Here is an 18,033-nt window from a genome sequence, read left to right as displayed (position 1 = left end):
AAGTGCAAACATCTACCAGAAGGGGTTCAAAGTCCCAGTTTTACTGCAGTCTAAATACCAGGACAGGCAAAAAGGCAAAACAACTGTTTCAAATGAACTTTGACTCGGCATTCAAAGAGAACAGGCAGAAAGTATAAATGCCATCTGATCAATAATTATTAGAGGTTAAAAGCTATTTCCTATTTTAGGAGCAGATGACTATTCCTGAAAAGTTTAAGGATTAAGGATAAAGGATTAAGTCACTGCTAAAAAGAAAGAAGCAAAACACTTTAACACTTATCACAGATTCTTCTAACAGACGTCCCAGGAATGCAGCTCTGGATTTGGACAAAAGATCAAGAACTCTCCAGCACAATGAAACACAACATGTTGTCAACTCCAGAAACTCCTTCCATGAAAATGGCTATACTTTCATTTTTGCACTTGTGCACATTTTAAAAAGAAATAATAATCCAGTACCTAATTATTGGGAAGCATAACACAGTCCCTATTAGCTACATACTAACTGCCTAATGATTTTTGGACTCCTAATTGTAAATTTTTCATATGACAAATAGACCTCCCTGTTGTTCCAGCTGAGCATAAATTGAAAGGAGAGTAGCAGTTGCATATCCAGGCTTTTTGCATGATAATAAAGATATTTATTGACATTTTTATGTAACAGAAACATAATGAAAACTAACATCTATGCACTAATGATGATGCTAAAGAAAAATATTTCAACCTCCTTATTCCTCACAAAACACTAATAAAGCATTAAAGAGACTTGCAAAAGTTTACATGTGTCAGTAATTAATATGAAAACTACAATGGTAATTTATAATGCAAGCTTCTAATTGATTGACAACCCTCTCAAGTTCTTCAACACTTTTAGCATTTTACATTTTATTTACAAAGGGGGGAAAAATGTTTGCATTTATTTTTCACATATTACTTGCCTGTTTTCAGAAATGTCAACAGATTAAGTTGGTGAAAACAACTGATGGGTATTACATCTTGCTGATTTTTACTATAGGGAATAGATGCATTTCAAGGCAAGCAATACTGGAAAAGCTTATCTGGAATTTTGCCCACTTACAAACACTAAGCCTTCTTCCTGGCTACTCTGTAAACATTTGCAAGTACTAAAAGGCTGAGACTGTATTTTTTTCTTTTCCACCACATAATTATATAAATCTGATCCTCTGGTGAACAATGATTCATTAGGCATGAATCCATGGTTCCTTCCCAATGATGTAAGATCATTCTGTCCTGTAATGCTGCAGTTCTGTCTACACCTAAAAACTGCGTCTCAGAATTACCATGATAATCCTTTTCAGGTTATACTACCTAATCCCTAAGCAAAAATAAAGTATAGCAGTAACAAGATACGATTTAAGAGAGGACCCTGAATCATCTCCATTTGACCACAGTCAATTTTATCCATTCCTGCTTTCCTTTGTAATGCTTTTGAACTATTGGGTCTTTTCAGTAACTGTACACAGAGCAACAAATTTGCAAGGCATTTGTAATTACAGAACAGGGACAAAAAGTGTGCACAGAAAAACAAACAAACAAAAAAAAAAAAAAAAAACAAAGAAAAAGCCCAACAACAACAAAAAACCACCCTAAGGGTTTCCAGAAGAAAATGCAAGGTTTTCTAGTTTCTGGTTATACCACCACAATGAAATCCTTTCTATGTAAGAATCTGACACTCTGAAGAGACCTGTGTGCGTATTTAAAATTTACATCCTGCATATAATTTACCTCCTTGCTAAGTAACAATGATTTTTCCAATGTGTTACCTCTGCAAAAGTCTGTCATTTGCTGCTTATCATGGAATATATGAGATTGACCCTTTCCATACGCAGATATAAATGCATACGTCTATATCTATATATACATATATATCTCTAACTTTACTATGTATACTATACATATTGGTTTATTCTTTAGAGCTACACTGTCTCCACTTACCATTTTATTTTTTTTTTCCTAGTTACTGGTTTTGCAGTTGTATTTTCAGAGAGTCTAAACATTTTTTATATGCAGGACAGAGATCAGCAGCTGATGTCCAGCATAATTTCATAATTATTGAGCTCAGCAAATGATTAAACAATATAACACCTACCTAAGAATTTCTGTCAGATTGTGATGATTTTTAGCGTCAGCTTTCTCATGCTTGGGCAGCCTGTTAGCCTGGCAGGAAATGATCAGGAGAACTGGGGGAGCACAACTTTTGGGCCAGTCAGAGCTTCAAGAGCTCACACAGTGAAAGCACTTTGCTTGACAGAGGGCCAGGGGTGGAAATCTTGATTAATAATCTCTGCTGGAGAAAACACTTTTGCCTAACAAGGACTTCCACCGAGAGAGGAGCAGATCACTGTTCCCTGCTATGCAGCATGAACTCAGGATGAGAATATTTGGGTGAAACTGGGTTACAGTGACCACTTTCCCAATAAGACCCTGGGGGCACTACACTTCTAAGGATACACTGTCAGGATCTAGTTCAGAAAGGGATTTAACTGAACAAATAATTAAAAGATTAAGAGCAACTCTGTTTATGCTGTGTTGAGCCTCAGATTACTGAGACATCTATGACAAAATGCCAGACAAGCAAGCCAAAATGAACATTTAAACAGAATGAATGCACTTGGGATGAGTGAGACAGATCTGTGATCTGTGGTTTCATCAAATGTGTGCTGTGATTACGGATTATTGAAAATAACTGTGGGAAGAAAAAACCCAGAGCAGAGAAATTTGAAAACCATGAAAAAAACCCTACCAGATGCAGCTACAAACATAGCAGTGTCATTTTTCTATCTAACCCAACAAAACACAACACTTGGGATAATTCTGTAACAATTTTTTTTAAATTAAAAAAAAAAATCCAGTTCTGTCAATATGCAACATTTAGTTTTCTGATTTATGCTTATATCATGAGCAAATCACACTACACAAAGAAAGCAAGTCACTCTGGAAAAGAGCACAATAATCTTGGTTCTGCAAATAAGATTTACTAGACATTTCATCCTGGCAAATATTATAGTTATCCATCATGCATAATGAATTAACTTTGTGCTTTATTTAAAATTCATACAGTCTATTTTTTGATAATATGTTGCCTATATTGGCACTGTCTTGTCCATTTTCTTCTGTTAGGAAATATTCTTCTGTGCACCAATTGAAACACTGAGACAGATATAAAAATCTTGAGTGCAGTGCACCAAACCTTTCCACTGCTATAAATCATTATTATTCAAACACAGAGCGCTCAGGGATTTATAAGAGTGAGCATTTTAAAACCACTGCTATGAGAACATGCTAGCTCCTTCCAAAAGAGAGCATCTTTGCTTCTTGCTCTGGGATGTTTTTACTTTAGCTATATATATATATATAAAAAACCAAAACATATCAAACTTTAGTTGCTGCTATTTCCTTCCTGAATTTCAGGAAATTCAAGTTCTTTGACAGAAATTTGTTTTACTAAGTTAGAAACGTCTGTTTCCAGGACAATTTTAAAGTTCCAATGTAAAGAGGTAAACCCTCAAATATGCACCACCTGATGCAAAGTTTATAAACTCGTACCTTTATAGCTTCCCTTCTAGAAGCTGTTCCACAGATAACTTCTGACTTTGCATTCCCCTGCCAAATATTCTTTGCATTTAATTAATGAACAAGGCATCATTGGGATCTTGTAACTATCTGAAGCACTTGGAGTTGGACCTCAGATTTGTGTGCTGCTCCAAGTGAGAGTGCAGATAATACCCTAAAGCTTCTTCAACAGCACAACTGTTGTGAAAACTGCAGTTTTCCACCTAACAAAGCGGCTGATGATGCACAAACCCAGCCCAAAAGGTGTTTAATGACAAGCTCCTGGCATTATCTCTGAAGAGACTTTATCTAAATCTGCTTCTTCTTATATATTGTTGGCAGGCTGCCTAAAGAGTTCACCCCTCTGCACTGGAATAAGTTCAATGAGTAAGTTTAAAATTCAAACACTACGTTAATGGGTGCAGGATAAGAACCAGAATGTTTATCTATACAATACAAATCACATAAAACAGTTTACCTGCCTGTCTGATCTCAGATGTCCCACTTTACACAGTGTTACAGGATCCACACTTTTGCCTCACTTCCTCTCTTCCTACTTGAGATAGCAAGAAAGGCTTTCTTAGCAGTAAAGGATAGAGGAAACAGGTGTCTGGTTTTGTTTGTTCTTCTCATTTAGATGGATCTAGAGTGCTGGTGGATTAAAGTTCTGCTATTTAGCATTTTGATATAGTTGGCATATATTTCTGTTTAAAGGACTCAATTGTCCAGGCTTATTTCTTCTTCTAGCAAGTTTTTTTTTTCCCCCAGATCTTCTGGGAGAATGTCTGCAGATAGGATTAGATTGGAAACGCTATTTCTTTCAGTGTACTTAAGACAGTGGCAGAGATGAGAATTTAAATGAGAGATTTCAGATGTCTGCATTATGCACTTCACAAATTCCTTCTCGCCTAAGGGAGGCAAGAACAACAATAAACCTAATTCATTTTCAAGTTAATTTAAAAGCAGAGTTTGATGGCAGAATATTTGCATATGCTAGCTTCAAGACAGATGCAATATATGCCATCAATAATTTGCACCCATACATTTTAAGGTATGGTTTCTTTTTTTAGAAATTCTTTGTGAGTGCTACAAAACCCACATGAACCTTTTTCCACTGCAGTCTTGGAAAATAAGGGGGGAAAAACCCCCCAATTCTTATAATTTGACAGAACATTCTTTTGCAGTGGAAGGACTACACCAATTTGTGGTCTTTCAGTTTTCAGGATGTACCTCCATTTTATACTTAGTTTCAGACAGCATGTATTGAGTAATAGCTTTCTGTATGTGTCACATCATTGCTTTCCTTTAGAACTAGGAAACAGGAGGCAGTTTAGAGGCAAATTCATCCTATTAACTGATCAACTTTCTTAATAGAAGTTTGTATTTTGTATAGAATAGGATGCCTTGCTAAATTGCGATGGCAAGATACAGCTCCCGGCAGGTGTGTAGGCACAAGAAAAGGTAGTGATAAAACTGAAAAGTTTGCACCAGATTTAAGTATTCTTGATGCTGAGACATGGGAATAAATGGTAGCACAGCACTGGTTCCTGATCTTCCACTTAAGTGCCAAATGAAGAAATACAAGCATTATTAACAGCCTCAAGAAAAAGCCATCTCAGCTGCTGAGCTGGCGACCACTTTTCTCACTTCTCTCCACTGAAATTCCAGGTTACAGCCCAACTCTTGATTCAACCAGCTGAAGGGATCTTGCCAAATCCAAAGGGAGCTGAATTTAGCCTCTTTCTCTTCCGGAACTCCAGGAAGGGATGACAGTTTACTTAAAGCTTCCAGAAATATTTTTGTTTCACTCACATTACTGGTTGTTCTAAAAAAGGAAACCCATCTCTTATGTCTGGGAAGTAACTCTGTACATACATAAATGAAAGAATTCACACTGTTTAATTTGATGCTATTATCTCTGAACTACAGATGTGTGCCTTTAAAAAAATAAAATGCAAGCAGGGGGACGCGCTCAGCCTGTAACTATGTTTTCCCATACTTTACATTATGTGAAATTGGATTTACATTAGTCCTTAGTATTCTAGGAAAGCTAAATTAATTCCATGTTTTTTCAGTACCACATGCCAACACAGGTTTAAAACACACTCATTTTCTTAAGCATCAACATTAACTTTGGATGCACATCTACACAATTTCTCCTTTATTTCCTCAAACTCTTTCACAAATATTAATTTGAATAAGCATTTCAAACAAGGCAAAATGGAACTAACGTTTTTGTGTTGCTTTCATGGATATTTGCTTAAACTGAATGAATCACAGGTGAATTGTTAAATTGGAGTGTAATTGAATTATCTGGGCATGCATTTTATCTGCACAGTATTATGACTTTTACCTTATTGTTCCCACTGGAAAAATGCATCTTCACCAGAACCTTAAGCAGGTGCATAAATTTCATGGCTTCAAAAGATGGAAACGGAGCCAGGAAATCTCACTGGTTATCAGAATATATAACCTAAGGTGCTCAGCAGAAAGCAAATAAAACCTGAAATACTATAAATACAGGCTATAGAAACTCAAATCTATCATTAAATAAAAAGCTTTCTTTCATTCTGTATTTCTTTTCACTGCTAAATTAATTTGTCCTCCCCAACCAATGAAAGTAACACAAAACTGCTTTCAGAAGATGTTTTAGAAGGATAAGGGATAATAGATGTTTTGCCAGTGACCTTCTGATGATCTTCAAGAGTTACTTGAAGGAATGATCCCATGTGAACAGCAACAACCATAATAAACACTGCTTTATTAAAACCAAAAAACTTAAACGTGTGAACAGTGAACTTCTGCAAACACATCAAGGAAAATATCTATCAGGACATTTGATATGAGAACCATTACACTGCTGCATTAAAACCCTTACCTCTGAAGATATTTGAAAGTAACTGAATTTCACACAACTTTAAAATTGGCGTATGTATTCTACAGGCTGAAAGTATTTTCTACCACAGAAGTTACAGCAGAAGTTTCATGCAATAATCTAGGGGGAAATCTGAATAAAAAGCACTGCAAAATGGAGTGTTGATACTGTCAAAATTAATCAATAATTAAAGTACTTTGGCAAGAAGATTTCTCAAGAGCCTCTATCTTCTGAATGTTAAATTATGAAAGCATGAATCAGATGTTCTTGTGTTTCATGTGAATATCATATAATGTGCTCCTGCACTATTGCATCTGGGGAGGATGTTAAAAGACTCAATTTACATTTAAAAACCTGTTTGTTATTTATTGAATCCTTATACCATAATATCAGACTTGAAGGGGCTTAATTTCAGAGGACTGTTAGAAAAAGAATAGGGATAACTGAAAAAGTACTGATTTGATATAGGTGAAATTTGGTATTTGGACCAGTAAATTTAGTTTTTATTCTAACTGACTGCATTCAATTAAAAGAACTCCAGGCTTTTATGCTGACTGCAAAAAAAAAAAAAAAAAAAAATCAGACCAAATTATAAAAATTACGTAAGACTGGATAAGATAATATGAAAAGAGTTAGGATACCTAGGTAACAATTAACAGTCCTGCAGATATCTTGGACTTTTCACCATTTCACCTTGAGGTTTATAAACCATTTTTCTTCACAGTTCATATCTAAAAAGGTTTAAAACAAGAAACCAGGCATGTGACAGCAAAGTCATGCAACCTCCTCCTGTTATTTCAAGGGGCAGAAGCTTGAAAGAGAATGCACAGAAATGCTTTGGGTTTGGGGAGTGTTTTCTGCTTTGGTCTTTGCTTGGGGACTTTTTTATTTGCTTATTTTGTGAAGGACAAGAAATATCTAAAATTATACAAGAAAACCATGATAGTTTCCAATTAAAAAAAAAAAAAAGACAGAAGTAGTCACATTGTAGATGATATTAGTGTTACTTAAGGCAGTAAAGTTTTAAATTTATTTATTTATTACAAGTGCTACCTGGAGTAAATGAACATGGACAAGCTAATGCTACCCTGGGAATGTGCACTCCCTGTAACAGACCTTGGCCAGAATTCCAAGTTCCTGACTTCTTGCAGGCTGAGTTTTGAAAATGATAAACCAGCCACAACACTTTAGGCACACTGGCCATTCCACTTGAGCTAAAGAAACAATCACAGTGCCGAAAGCAACCACAGCCTATGAGAGCACTGCTGAATAAACAGGTGATGGAGTAGTAACACAATGAGCTATCTATATTAAAGAGTTGCTTAACAACAGCTTATAGATACCTTATTTTGTATTTCAGCTTCACTTCAGGCCTTCCAAAGTAAACGTGAAAGTAAAGGTGGAAGCATTCCAGAAAATGGTGCATGCAATTACACAAATATAATCTAGGTATGTGCTACAGCAATGCTCATAAGACAATAATTTTCAAAACAGGAGCTCTGTTGATTGTCCTTGGCATGGAAAACACCCTAAATTCTAAGCACAGCCTTCTTCCTCTTTTAAAAGTTTGTAGCTGTTATGTTACATTGTCATGTAATACAGTGGATTATTTTGATTAAACTATGCTTGGAATATTATGACATGAAAGAGATTTTTTAATGTATTCAATGGTATGCAATAGCAAATAATTTCCTGGGCTTCCATTCTGGAAAAGTGTCAACATAATACAAGATGGGGGAACACACAAAATGGAATAGCTGGTATTTTAAAACACCTGGGTCAGACAGCCAAAGCCTAGAAAACAAGCCATGTAACTAAATCAGGGAAATTATATTCTTAGCTTTTTAGATTTTTAACTTATGGTTAAGTGCACATATCATATGCCAGGCTCAGAACTGTTCTGAAGTCCCATCTGTTTGAGCCCTTTCTCCTGCTTTTACTGACAGCAAGGGCTATGCCTGGATTACAGTCACTATTATGCAGAAGGCTCACAATAAAACCTGACAGTATATAAACATTTATCCAAACTGAATTTTCATTAAATGGGGATTCAATCCTTCTGCTCTCATGACAGATTTTAAACAAAGCTGAGAAATGCTGGTATAATTTTTTAATCAACTAAATGTAAAAATGGAAAATTTATGCATAAATATGAGCAAGATCACCAAGCTCAGAATTCACCAGAACAGCATGTATGCATCAAAACCAGACTGTGCAATGAAGTCCGAAAACTCTGGGATCATAACCCCAGTAGCACACTTGGGACACTGATGTGTAACCTGCTGTAATTTGGTCAGCTGGAACTGATGTGCCATTTACTGTACATTGGTGAGTCTATTCTTTCATTCTCCATTGTTAGAAAACTTACTCAGGCTTTTATTGCTTGAAGGCAAGATGAAGGACTGGAAGACAGGATGAAAGGAGTATCTCATCCAACATAGTCAAATCTATAAAGAGTGCATCAGAGTTCACCACCAATGCCAAGACTTCCTGTGCATACACAATAGCCTTAAAGGTTTCTTCCAGAGGAGAATTTTGAAAGTACAATCCTCTTCTCCCCTCAAAAGTTTTAGCCATTTGCTCAACCAGTGTCTTCCAGTCCTAAAGGGGTTATCTAATGAAAATGCAGGGACTAAAAAGGAAAAAAATAATGTAGAAAGAGTGACAAAAAAATCCCAAGAACCACAACCCCACAAGCTAAACTCAAAAAACCCCAGAATGACTTGAGATGTGGTATTTTAAATAAAATTGTACAAAGAAAACTTGAACAGGTCTTTTTAAAGCCTGGATTACATAATACCCCATTAAACACTGATGTGTCAGAGTTGACTTTGTACTTGATTTGTTTTGTGTAAATTACAAATTAAGGCACCCTCACCATTCAACTTAAATTCTCAAGGTGCCAACATTGAAAAAATTTAAGCATATGGAGAAGCTAAATATGCAGTTTCCCTACTGATGACCTACCCTATCCTTAAAAGAAGCTCATGTTAAACCATTCACAAAAATAACCACTGAAGTCACAGCTTTAAAATAGCACAATACATCCAGTGGATCTTGTTTGTTACCTAACCATGCGGGAGAACTCTTGCCAGTTTACAACCCAGGCAATTTTTCACCAAGAGGGAGCGAGTAAAATGTAGAAGTTTGAATACAAAATGAAAAAAAAATACATTCTAGAATTTGAATTAAATTTAGAATGGAAGTAATTCATTTTTTTAAAATTAAAATCCTGTGACTTTGGGACACTCTGTCAGTCAACAGATCATCCATGAACAGGGCTCCTTCAGACCTCCTCATTTCCTGTGTTCCCAGTGATCTGCTGCAGCACAGCCCCTCCTCCTTGGCCAAGGGTGCACCTTAGTCCCACTCCCCACGGTAACGGGCTCGAAGCAGGGCAGGAATGCCACGAAGCAGGAAGCAGCCAGAGCCAGCACCCTTCAGCATCCCTGTGCCAACGTCACCACTGACAGCTGCAGCAGAGGATGGGCACGAGGCAACTTTCCAACAACGGAGCTCATAAACTCCGACAGGTGCTTGAGCTGCCAGTTGAGCCTGTTGGCATTGCCAGGTTGGGTCAGGAGGATACAGAACAGGTCCAAGGTGTAACTCAAGTATGTATTAATTGCTACCAAATCTCTCTTTTTGTCCCTTTCTAATTAGCCTATTTATCCTTAGACATGCACACGCAACAAGAACAACTGCACAGCTCCCTAAGAATATAAACTACTCATACCCTTCAAACCTGAGCAAGTGGGAGAAAAGTTTTGTGCTCATTCAAGGTCCTCTGTCTGCAGCTGTTCCACATGGCCAATTCCCATTTCAGTAAATTGGCGCTCTGCTCCCAGAACAGATGCAAAATCACTCTCACAGTGAGAATATACAATGCAGCCTGATTCTAAGAACAAAGTATAATTTTAAGTGTTTATAATTCTGTATTCAAATGATTCTTTTTGATCGCAATGGGAATTCCATTACCCTAGTAAAAAATGGCTTTTTCACTAGTTAGAGGACAATTACAGTGTATCAGTATTGTATTTTTCTGTATATGATATATAGATATATGTGTATATTTTTCTATATCTATATTCTGGCTGTTATTTCTGAGTACTGTTAAAGGCTAGAGACAGAAAAACACCTGCATCCTACTCATCACAGCACCGACCCTGACAAAGACACACAAAGTGTACCAAGGTGGAGATATAGCACTTAAGGGTCAAATTTTAAGATTTCTTTCCGTTAATGACGGAATGACGTATGATTATATATTATATACGTTATATCTTGTTATATCTTTTTATATCTTATATACGTTAATGATGTATGATTATATCTTTACAAAACTAAACAGAGCTTTACAACTAATCACCCTTCAAATTTAAAAATGTGTCTTGTTTTGCTATGTGAAAATTGTTGCCTTATACAGGTCCTCTGGCATTGCACCACTCAAAGTACCCACCATAAGAAAGATGTTTAATTCCTAGACAATGTGCCAGTGCCTGGAACTTTTACAAGCAACAAAAACCTCAAACACATGGGAGCCAAGAGACTCCCAGAGATACTGCCATTCCCCTTTAGAAGGGCAACACAAGGAAGGTGATGAAAAAATTTCACTCTGCTGGAAAGAATGAAAAGTCAACATTCTGACTTGTTGTGTTAACAGGGGAAAGCCTGGGTGGAAAACTTCTAATCATTAGCCAGGCTGCACTATTAGAATCACAGGAAATAAATAAGAATTTGAAAAAGATGATAGGGAAGATACTGAAAGTCAAAGAAACAAACCAACAACAAAAAAAGAAAAGAATGCAGCTCCTAAGAGATTTCTCTTGCAAATTTTTTTAAATGTAATCCACAGTTCACAAAACCAGTCTGTTTGAAGAGATTAGCTACTAAATTTATCAGCCAATTTAAAAATTCTCATATGCTCCCATTCTTCTCTGCAATTTTATAGCATTTTGTTCAGTTTTAATATTCTGACAATAAAAAACACATAAATAATTGAGCGATGTAATTCCCTTAACAGCTCATGACATTTTTAAAAAAGACCAAAAAAACTCATCTCCTTTGAGAAAAAAACAAAAAACAACCTGTGTAATATTATGATGGAAGTAGAAAAAGACACCAATTTTCCACAATAAATCATAATACGCAATTTAGGCATGCCATACAAAAACATAAAGAAGGGAAATGAATGATCATTGAACCATACATGACTGAATGGGAAAAATCATCAGTATTGTATAAAGAACTGAAAATCTTGGAAATATTCTTCTGATGATAAGCAGAATTTCATCAATCTTTAAATTCATAAATTTCCATTTTCAAGACAGGCACATGTTAGTTTACAAATTCTGTTTTTCTACTTTTATTGGGACTTAGCAGTTCAAGTCCCAAATCCTTCAGGAAATCTTCTGTCCTTGACATTTTTTATTATTTATGTTAGAGTTCTCCATACATTTAGATGTTCAGATTAGAACTTGGGCATATGAGTGTCTCAGATACACCTTTTGTATGCCATACACAGTATCTTAGGAGCAAATTAGATCACAATAGTCCAAAATGAAAACCTGCGCCTCTCTTTAAAAGATTGCTTAAATAATTGGGGGCTGGTGAGTATGTGTGCTAAAATCCTCATCTTTAGGAAGACATTGCAGTATTCCCTCTGCATATCACTCCTTTTTACTGCCCTCTATGGCTAAATAATTTTTTAAAATAATAATTAATTAATAATAATAAGTTATCTGGCTTTCTTTTCTGATATTCTTTTCAATACATTCAAGATGGCCTTGCATAATAGCAGAAGTTCAGTAGTATAGAAGTTTACAACGGCTGTAGCCCATTTTATCTTTCAGTATTTATTATCTTTCAGTAATTAAACTTAAGAAACCCTAATTCTTAAAACTACTAGCCCTTCCTCTCTCTCCATTAACAGTACATAAAGCTATTGTCAAATACTCTAGCTGGAATACCCAAAATAAAGGAATGCTTCTGGTATGTAGGGGAATATAGGACTTTTATATGTAAAAAAACCCAGTAAAATGAAACATTAATCCTTACACGATCAGAAAAGAGAATACTGAAGATTCTTCTTATCCATGGAAAGATCAAAATGCTGCTACTTGCATTTACATATTTCAATATATGATTATCACAGACTAGTAAGAAACTCACCAGCTGTGAGGGATGCAGTCGAATTGGGAGAAAAAAAATTCCATTGCTTTCCAACATTCTACAGCTGCATGCTTATCTTTTCCTACTGCTTCCTCCCTCAGACAGAAGACTTTTCTGGCACTTTGTGGCAAAGGACTTACCGGCAGTGTTTGTGGGATCCCGTTAAGGTTTCGATCACAAAGCATTCCCCTTCGTTGAGACAATATGCAAGGTCCTTGTCTTTGCATGGCTTAAAGTGCTCAGATCGCTCCGTGGAATACGTAGTGGTGCCTGAGGGGAACACAAGGACAGGAAAGAAATGCTGTAAGGGTAAATATTGGATATTCCTACGCTACACGTCAAATAAATGCCATCATACCGGTCTCAGTAACATCAAACACGGATCTAAAGAAATGGAAGGCACAGGGCATTGACTGCAGCATTATTTGTGATAAGGTTTCTTAAAAAAGTCCAAAGAAACACCTGTAGAAAAACAATACCAGACTGCAGCAAAACTGGAGTATAATTTCAACAACTTCCAATTTCCAAGGTTTCCCTGTCAAAACGTGGAAACACCTACTTTGTGCCCTTTAACCAGAACAATATTTTCATATTACTACACCAAAATGTGGTTTGAAATAAGACAATTTTTTCATAAAAACCAAGAAAAAGTAGTTAATACAGTGTAAATTAAATAAATTAACAAATAAATAAATAAAACCCACTACAACAAAAGAGAAAAAAAGCCAAATACCCAAGGTCAATGCTAATTTGACTCAGCAGTCAAAAGAAAAAAACAAAAACAAACAAACAAAAAAAAAACCACAAAAAGCTAAAACTCGAACACAAGCGATGTGCAGTAATGGTTTCATTTCACATGGATCATCTGTAGGTGTATTAAGTCCACCCCCAAAACACAGCTAAAGACTTGATTGCACGTAGAACTGTTGGCTGCACCTTTAGAATATTTAGTTAGATAATTAGACTGGGAATAGACTGACAGTATGTCAGAGTGGACTATCATTCCTGTCTTCTAATAAATCTTGTTAACCTTTCCAATCCAGTTGGATTAATCAACAATAAAGTGATATTTTCAGAGGAAGGTGCCTGACTGACACATAGTTTAATTTTCTTTACTATGACAAGATTTTGTCTAATGAAGTATGATTTTCAAATAACAATATGATTTCCATAGAGCTATGGTTTGATCTTCAATCTTAACTCAAAAAGTTTAAATTCCTAATCACTTTGCAGGACCTGAAATAGTAAGGGAACATTTAATTGCATACAATACACCTTATCACAAAATATTAAGTTGCCTGCTGTCAAATAAATGAAGCAGTGCTCAACAGACATAGAACCTTGCAAACTCAAAAGTTATACAAACACTTGGTGTTGCTCATAACTCAATACAAGGTAAATATCCGCCAAAATAACATCGAAGTTGAAAACCAATTCTAAACTACAAGACACCTGTGACTACACTTCTGCAAGAAAATTCAGAAAACCCCCAAAAACTGTCACAGTAACTTTTTTGTTCTCAATATATTTTAATAAAGCACCTCTACTTGTTTTCCTTACATGTAGACTAAATGACAGAAGATTAATAAAAGACATCTGAAAATAATAAGAAAACCCACAGCCTGTTCTTTGTACGCAACACTTTTTTGTTCTTCCTCTCCAGAGAGAAAATGCTGTAGTTTAATGTTTTCAGTGGGGAGTAAAAAAATCCTGGGAATAAACTCTAACAGTCTTTCCTCAAATATTTTTACAGATTCAGAATTAATGGCCATGCCATTGTCCCCAGTAGCGGCACACACAAAAAGGATGCAGGCTAAATAGAACCTATGTTTTTAAATGATTGCAAGCAAGCCCTGAACTGAAATGTAGCAAGTCAAATTTTGGAGACAATACAAGATGTTTATAGATGCAAACAGTGACTAGCATCTCACTGCTGACATTTCAAATTGATCAGCTTTAATGTAAAAAAAAAATTCCTCACATAGAAAAGAAGTAGGCCAGTTACTTTTAAAGGTCAGTTTTACCCAGGAGCACTAAAATGACCACTTAAAACTCAATTAGGCAAAGAGTAACTATAAACCTGAGTAACAAGCTATATTTCTATCCCTTTTAAATAAGGAAAACTGAAGGTAGCATTATTTGAAAGCACTCGTGATTATTACATACGGTAAATAAAACTGTCTGATGAGCAGAAAGTCAGCTTGATCCGGATTTCGGGAACAGAACACTCGTACTTGTCAGCCTGCTCTGAGAAACAATCTGTGCAAACACCTTTGTGAAGGCAGCTGCACTGCACAGACCAGAGGAATCAGGGGTGTTCCCAAAGGACAAGAGCAAAATGAGGGACATGGGCACCACCACCAAGCCTGGCTGAGGCAGTGAGGCAGGGAATTCCCAGAGCATGGCTTTTGAAGTGCAGGAGACTCCTCTTCTACCATAATTAAATCAAGAACACCTTGTCAAGGCCAGCATTTTAAAGTTTTAGATTAAATATATTCTTCACAAGTTTTGTTCTGTTTTATTTTAATTACTCCTCTGTTTAATATTAATCAACCCTTGTGTTTTATTTATAAATGAGCATAAGTTGCACCACTTCATTTTCTCCACTTGGACGCAATCTCAAGTTTTTCTTTTGTGTTTTGTCCCTCACCTTTCAAATTAAGGACAACAGTTGTAGGTAACAAGGATGCTGGAAGCTGTGGACTGCACTCCTAACGCTGAAAAGTACTCAGGAACTGGAAACGTGTTTGGTTTTTGTTTTTTTTTTTCTTTTAAATAAATAATCTCATTAATAGTCACTTTTCAATTAGAGTATTTTGTAAATTGTGCACAATTTTCTTTGGAATATTTGTGCAGGACTAAGGAGGCTGATGCACATGGGCACTTTGTACAGCTGAGCTGTGCCCAGATCTCTGGGCTCAGAGAGCAGGGGTGGGAGCTCAAAGGCCACTGAGCAGCACTCCCAAGCTGTGTCACCAACGGGTACCCTCGCTGTCCCTGGAGCTGCTGGGTACTTTGTGCTGGAGACCACTCTCATATCCCATACACCAGTTTCAGAAAAGTTACAATCCTCAGGTTACTTCATGTTGCATTCACAACTCTGCCGCAGTTTCATCAAATATTGATAAAAAACAAAACCTAAAAACTGGTTCTAAACATAAGTGCAGAAAGTACAAAACAACAGAAAACACTGTAGAGACTATGCAGTTTTTCTGACTCTTTATCTAATAAATATTAAATCCTATTGCCTCTTGTTTTATTTTACTCCTAACCAAATACTGAATTGACTTTTCCATGGTGGAATTGTCCTTCAGAGCTTCAGAAGCCTGGTAAATAAACACCATTGTATTGTGATGTCTGACTTTTTAATGATTTTTTTTTAAAGAATTAATAAAACCTAGGCATTCAAAAAATTGAGTAATACAGCTTCTTAATTTATTTTTGATTGTGGTAACAGTCCCAAATGTTTGTAAGTAACAAAGGGGACTTTCTGTTAAGCATTCAGATGCCCCTGAATTCAGTGCATACTCCTTAAGGTATTTTTTGCACTTTTTAAATTGCCATGTGGCCAGGTGTTTAATGCAGAAGCAGCAGGGGATTTTGATTTCTGCTGGCATCTTTCCAACTAAGTTGGAATAAAAAAATTCTAGGCACTCTTGTTCTTATTTTTCTTGTCTTACTATATCAGCAAAGGCTTAACACATGATTCCCATATATATCCAGAAATGGATATACCATTCCCAACCCTCAGTTAGCACTATTTAATCAAATGAACCAGAATTCCGTTCACATTTCAAAGGAAGGCTTCAAGATCTCTTCTTTATAAACATAGACCTGGTTTCTAAAAATATTCAATCTTTGGGACTGTTGAAAAAATCAGCAGGAAGTTTGCAGGTATTATTCTATTTTGTTTAGGTCTATAACAGTGTTAGTGAAGTTGTATTCTTGTCTCAATATATGTCATCATATTTACACCAATACAGGATGGCTCATTATAGCTGAATTTTTTGAGTGATCTTCAAGGCATGATATGGTTACTAGAAATGTCATTTGCTCCTTCAAGGCTACCCATTTTCAGTGTTTCCAATACTATGCCCTGATATTGATAAACCTGTAACTGCCAGAGAAAAATGCAGGAAAAGAAAGAATGCAAAATTTAAAATATCCTGGGAAACAGCAGCATTCAGGGCAGCTGCTTCTGCACAGATTGCAGCAGTAGCAGTTCCCATCCATCACATCTGTCCCGCAGCATTCCAGCTTCAGAAACAGATTTTACTGGTTACATCTTGAACAAAGCAAGTTTCCTAGGCTAGTTTGAAATGATACCCACACTCCATGGCCCTCTCATTGTAAACATTTTTTCTAGGCAGACATCTGCTGCTGTAGGGACAAAAACGACCCAGGAGAACAAGAGATGGAAAAGCCTTGGTTAAGTTTTGTGACTAGCAGGCAGGCACCCAAAGTCTGCAGCCACAGGATCACTGACACAGGTAAGGCAAACCCTTGGTACATTTCCACCAAGGAATATTAAAATAGAGCTCATACACTAAAAGGCTTTTTAATATGCTGCATATTTTGACTACCACTGGGTATTACCAGCTTTGCACATTCAGTATCAACATGCAAACTGGCTTTTCCTTTATCTTTTTATCCATTTATAACTGACCATTTCCCAGAGAACTGCTCCTTACCAAGGCACCAAAAAAAGTGAGATGATTATTTTAAATTCCCGATCCCATTTCTAAATGCACTGCAAAAAATAAGCCAGATACAAGCAACTGAATTTCCTCTGAAAATACAACTCTAGATAACAAAAAGTACCTTCTTAAGAAATCCCAACATTTTTTACAATATGTTCTTGTATCACTACTGCGTTGTATGAAGAAGGCAGCATAAAAAGTCAGTTATATAAATAGCATAAAGGGAGCTAAATTTTGTGTTTGATGAAGTCAATGGCAAAATATTTACAATTATCAGAATAAGCGAATCCCCTCAAGTTCCTATAGGGTTGTCTGTTGCTTCTCTCCTGATATCTCAGAATTATGTGTGGCAACCCTAACTAGAAAGTGTCTTGCACAAAAAAATGAAACTTAGAACAGTTTAGATGTGATTTTGTTTATTTGCTTACTGAACCTTAAATAACACTGAACCTAAGATTTTTATTCCTGTGCTTTTAGAAGTGTCATGGTTTAGAAAGGGTATTTCCCAGTTTAGTGCTTCCCCCTATTCCCTCTCTAGTTAGAAACACAAAAGGCAAAGATTACAGGATAAGAGCGATTTAGTGGAAACAGCAAGGAACAAAAAAAAAGGAACAGTAACAGCAACAATACTGATAACAAAATGTACAAAGTGAGGGCGATTTACATGGCAAATGTTCACCAAGCCCGGGACAATGGCAAACGAGGAGGTCAGAG

At 36.3% G+C, this 18,033-nt stretch overlaps 1 protein-coding gene across 3 annotated transcripts in view; it reads right to left on the bottom strand.

The window, feature by feature from the left end:
- The window catches only part of NRG3 (neuregulin 3), a 342,153-nt gene that overhangs the window by 184,512 nt on the left and 139,608 nt on the right, over window positions 1-18,033 (bottom strand). For all 3 annotated transcript variants that reach the window (XM_062496409.1, XM_062496410.1, XM_062496411.1), the window contains exon 2: window positions 12,760-12,889. In XM_062496409.1, the coding sequence (XP_062352393.1) occupies window positions 12,760-12,889 (130 nt within the window). The remainder of the gene's footprint in view (window positions 1-12,759; window positions 12,890-18,033) is intronic.

Source organism: Cinclus cinclus, chromosome 7 (genome assembly GCF_963662255.1).
Source record: "Cinclus cinclus chromosome 7, bCinCin1.1, whole genome shotgun sequence".
Lineage (NCBI taxonomy): Eukaryota > Metazoa > Chordata > Aves > Passeriformes > Cinclidae > Cinclus > Cinclus cinclus.
This window is presented reverse-complemented; position numbering and strand designations above follow the sequence as displayed.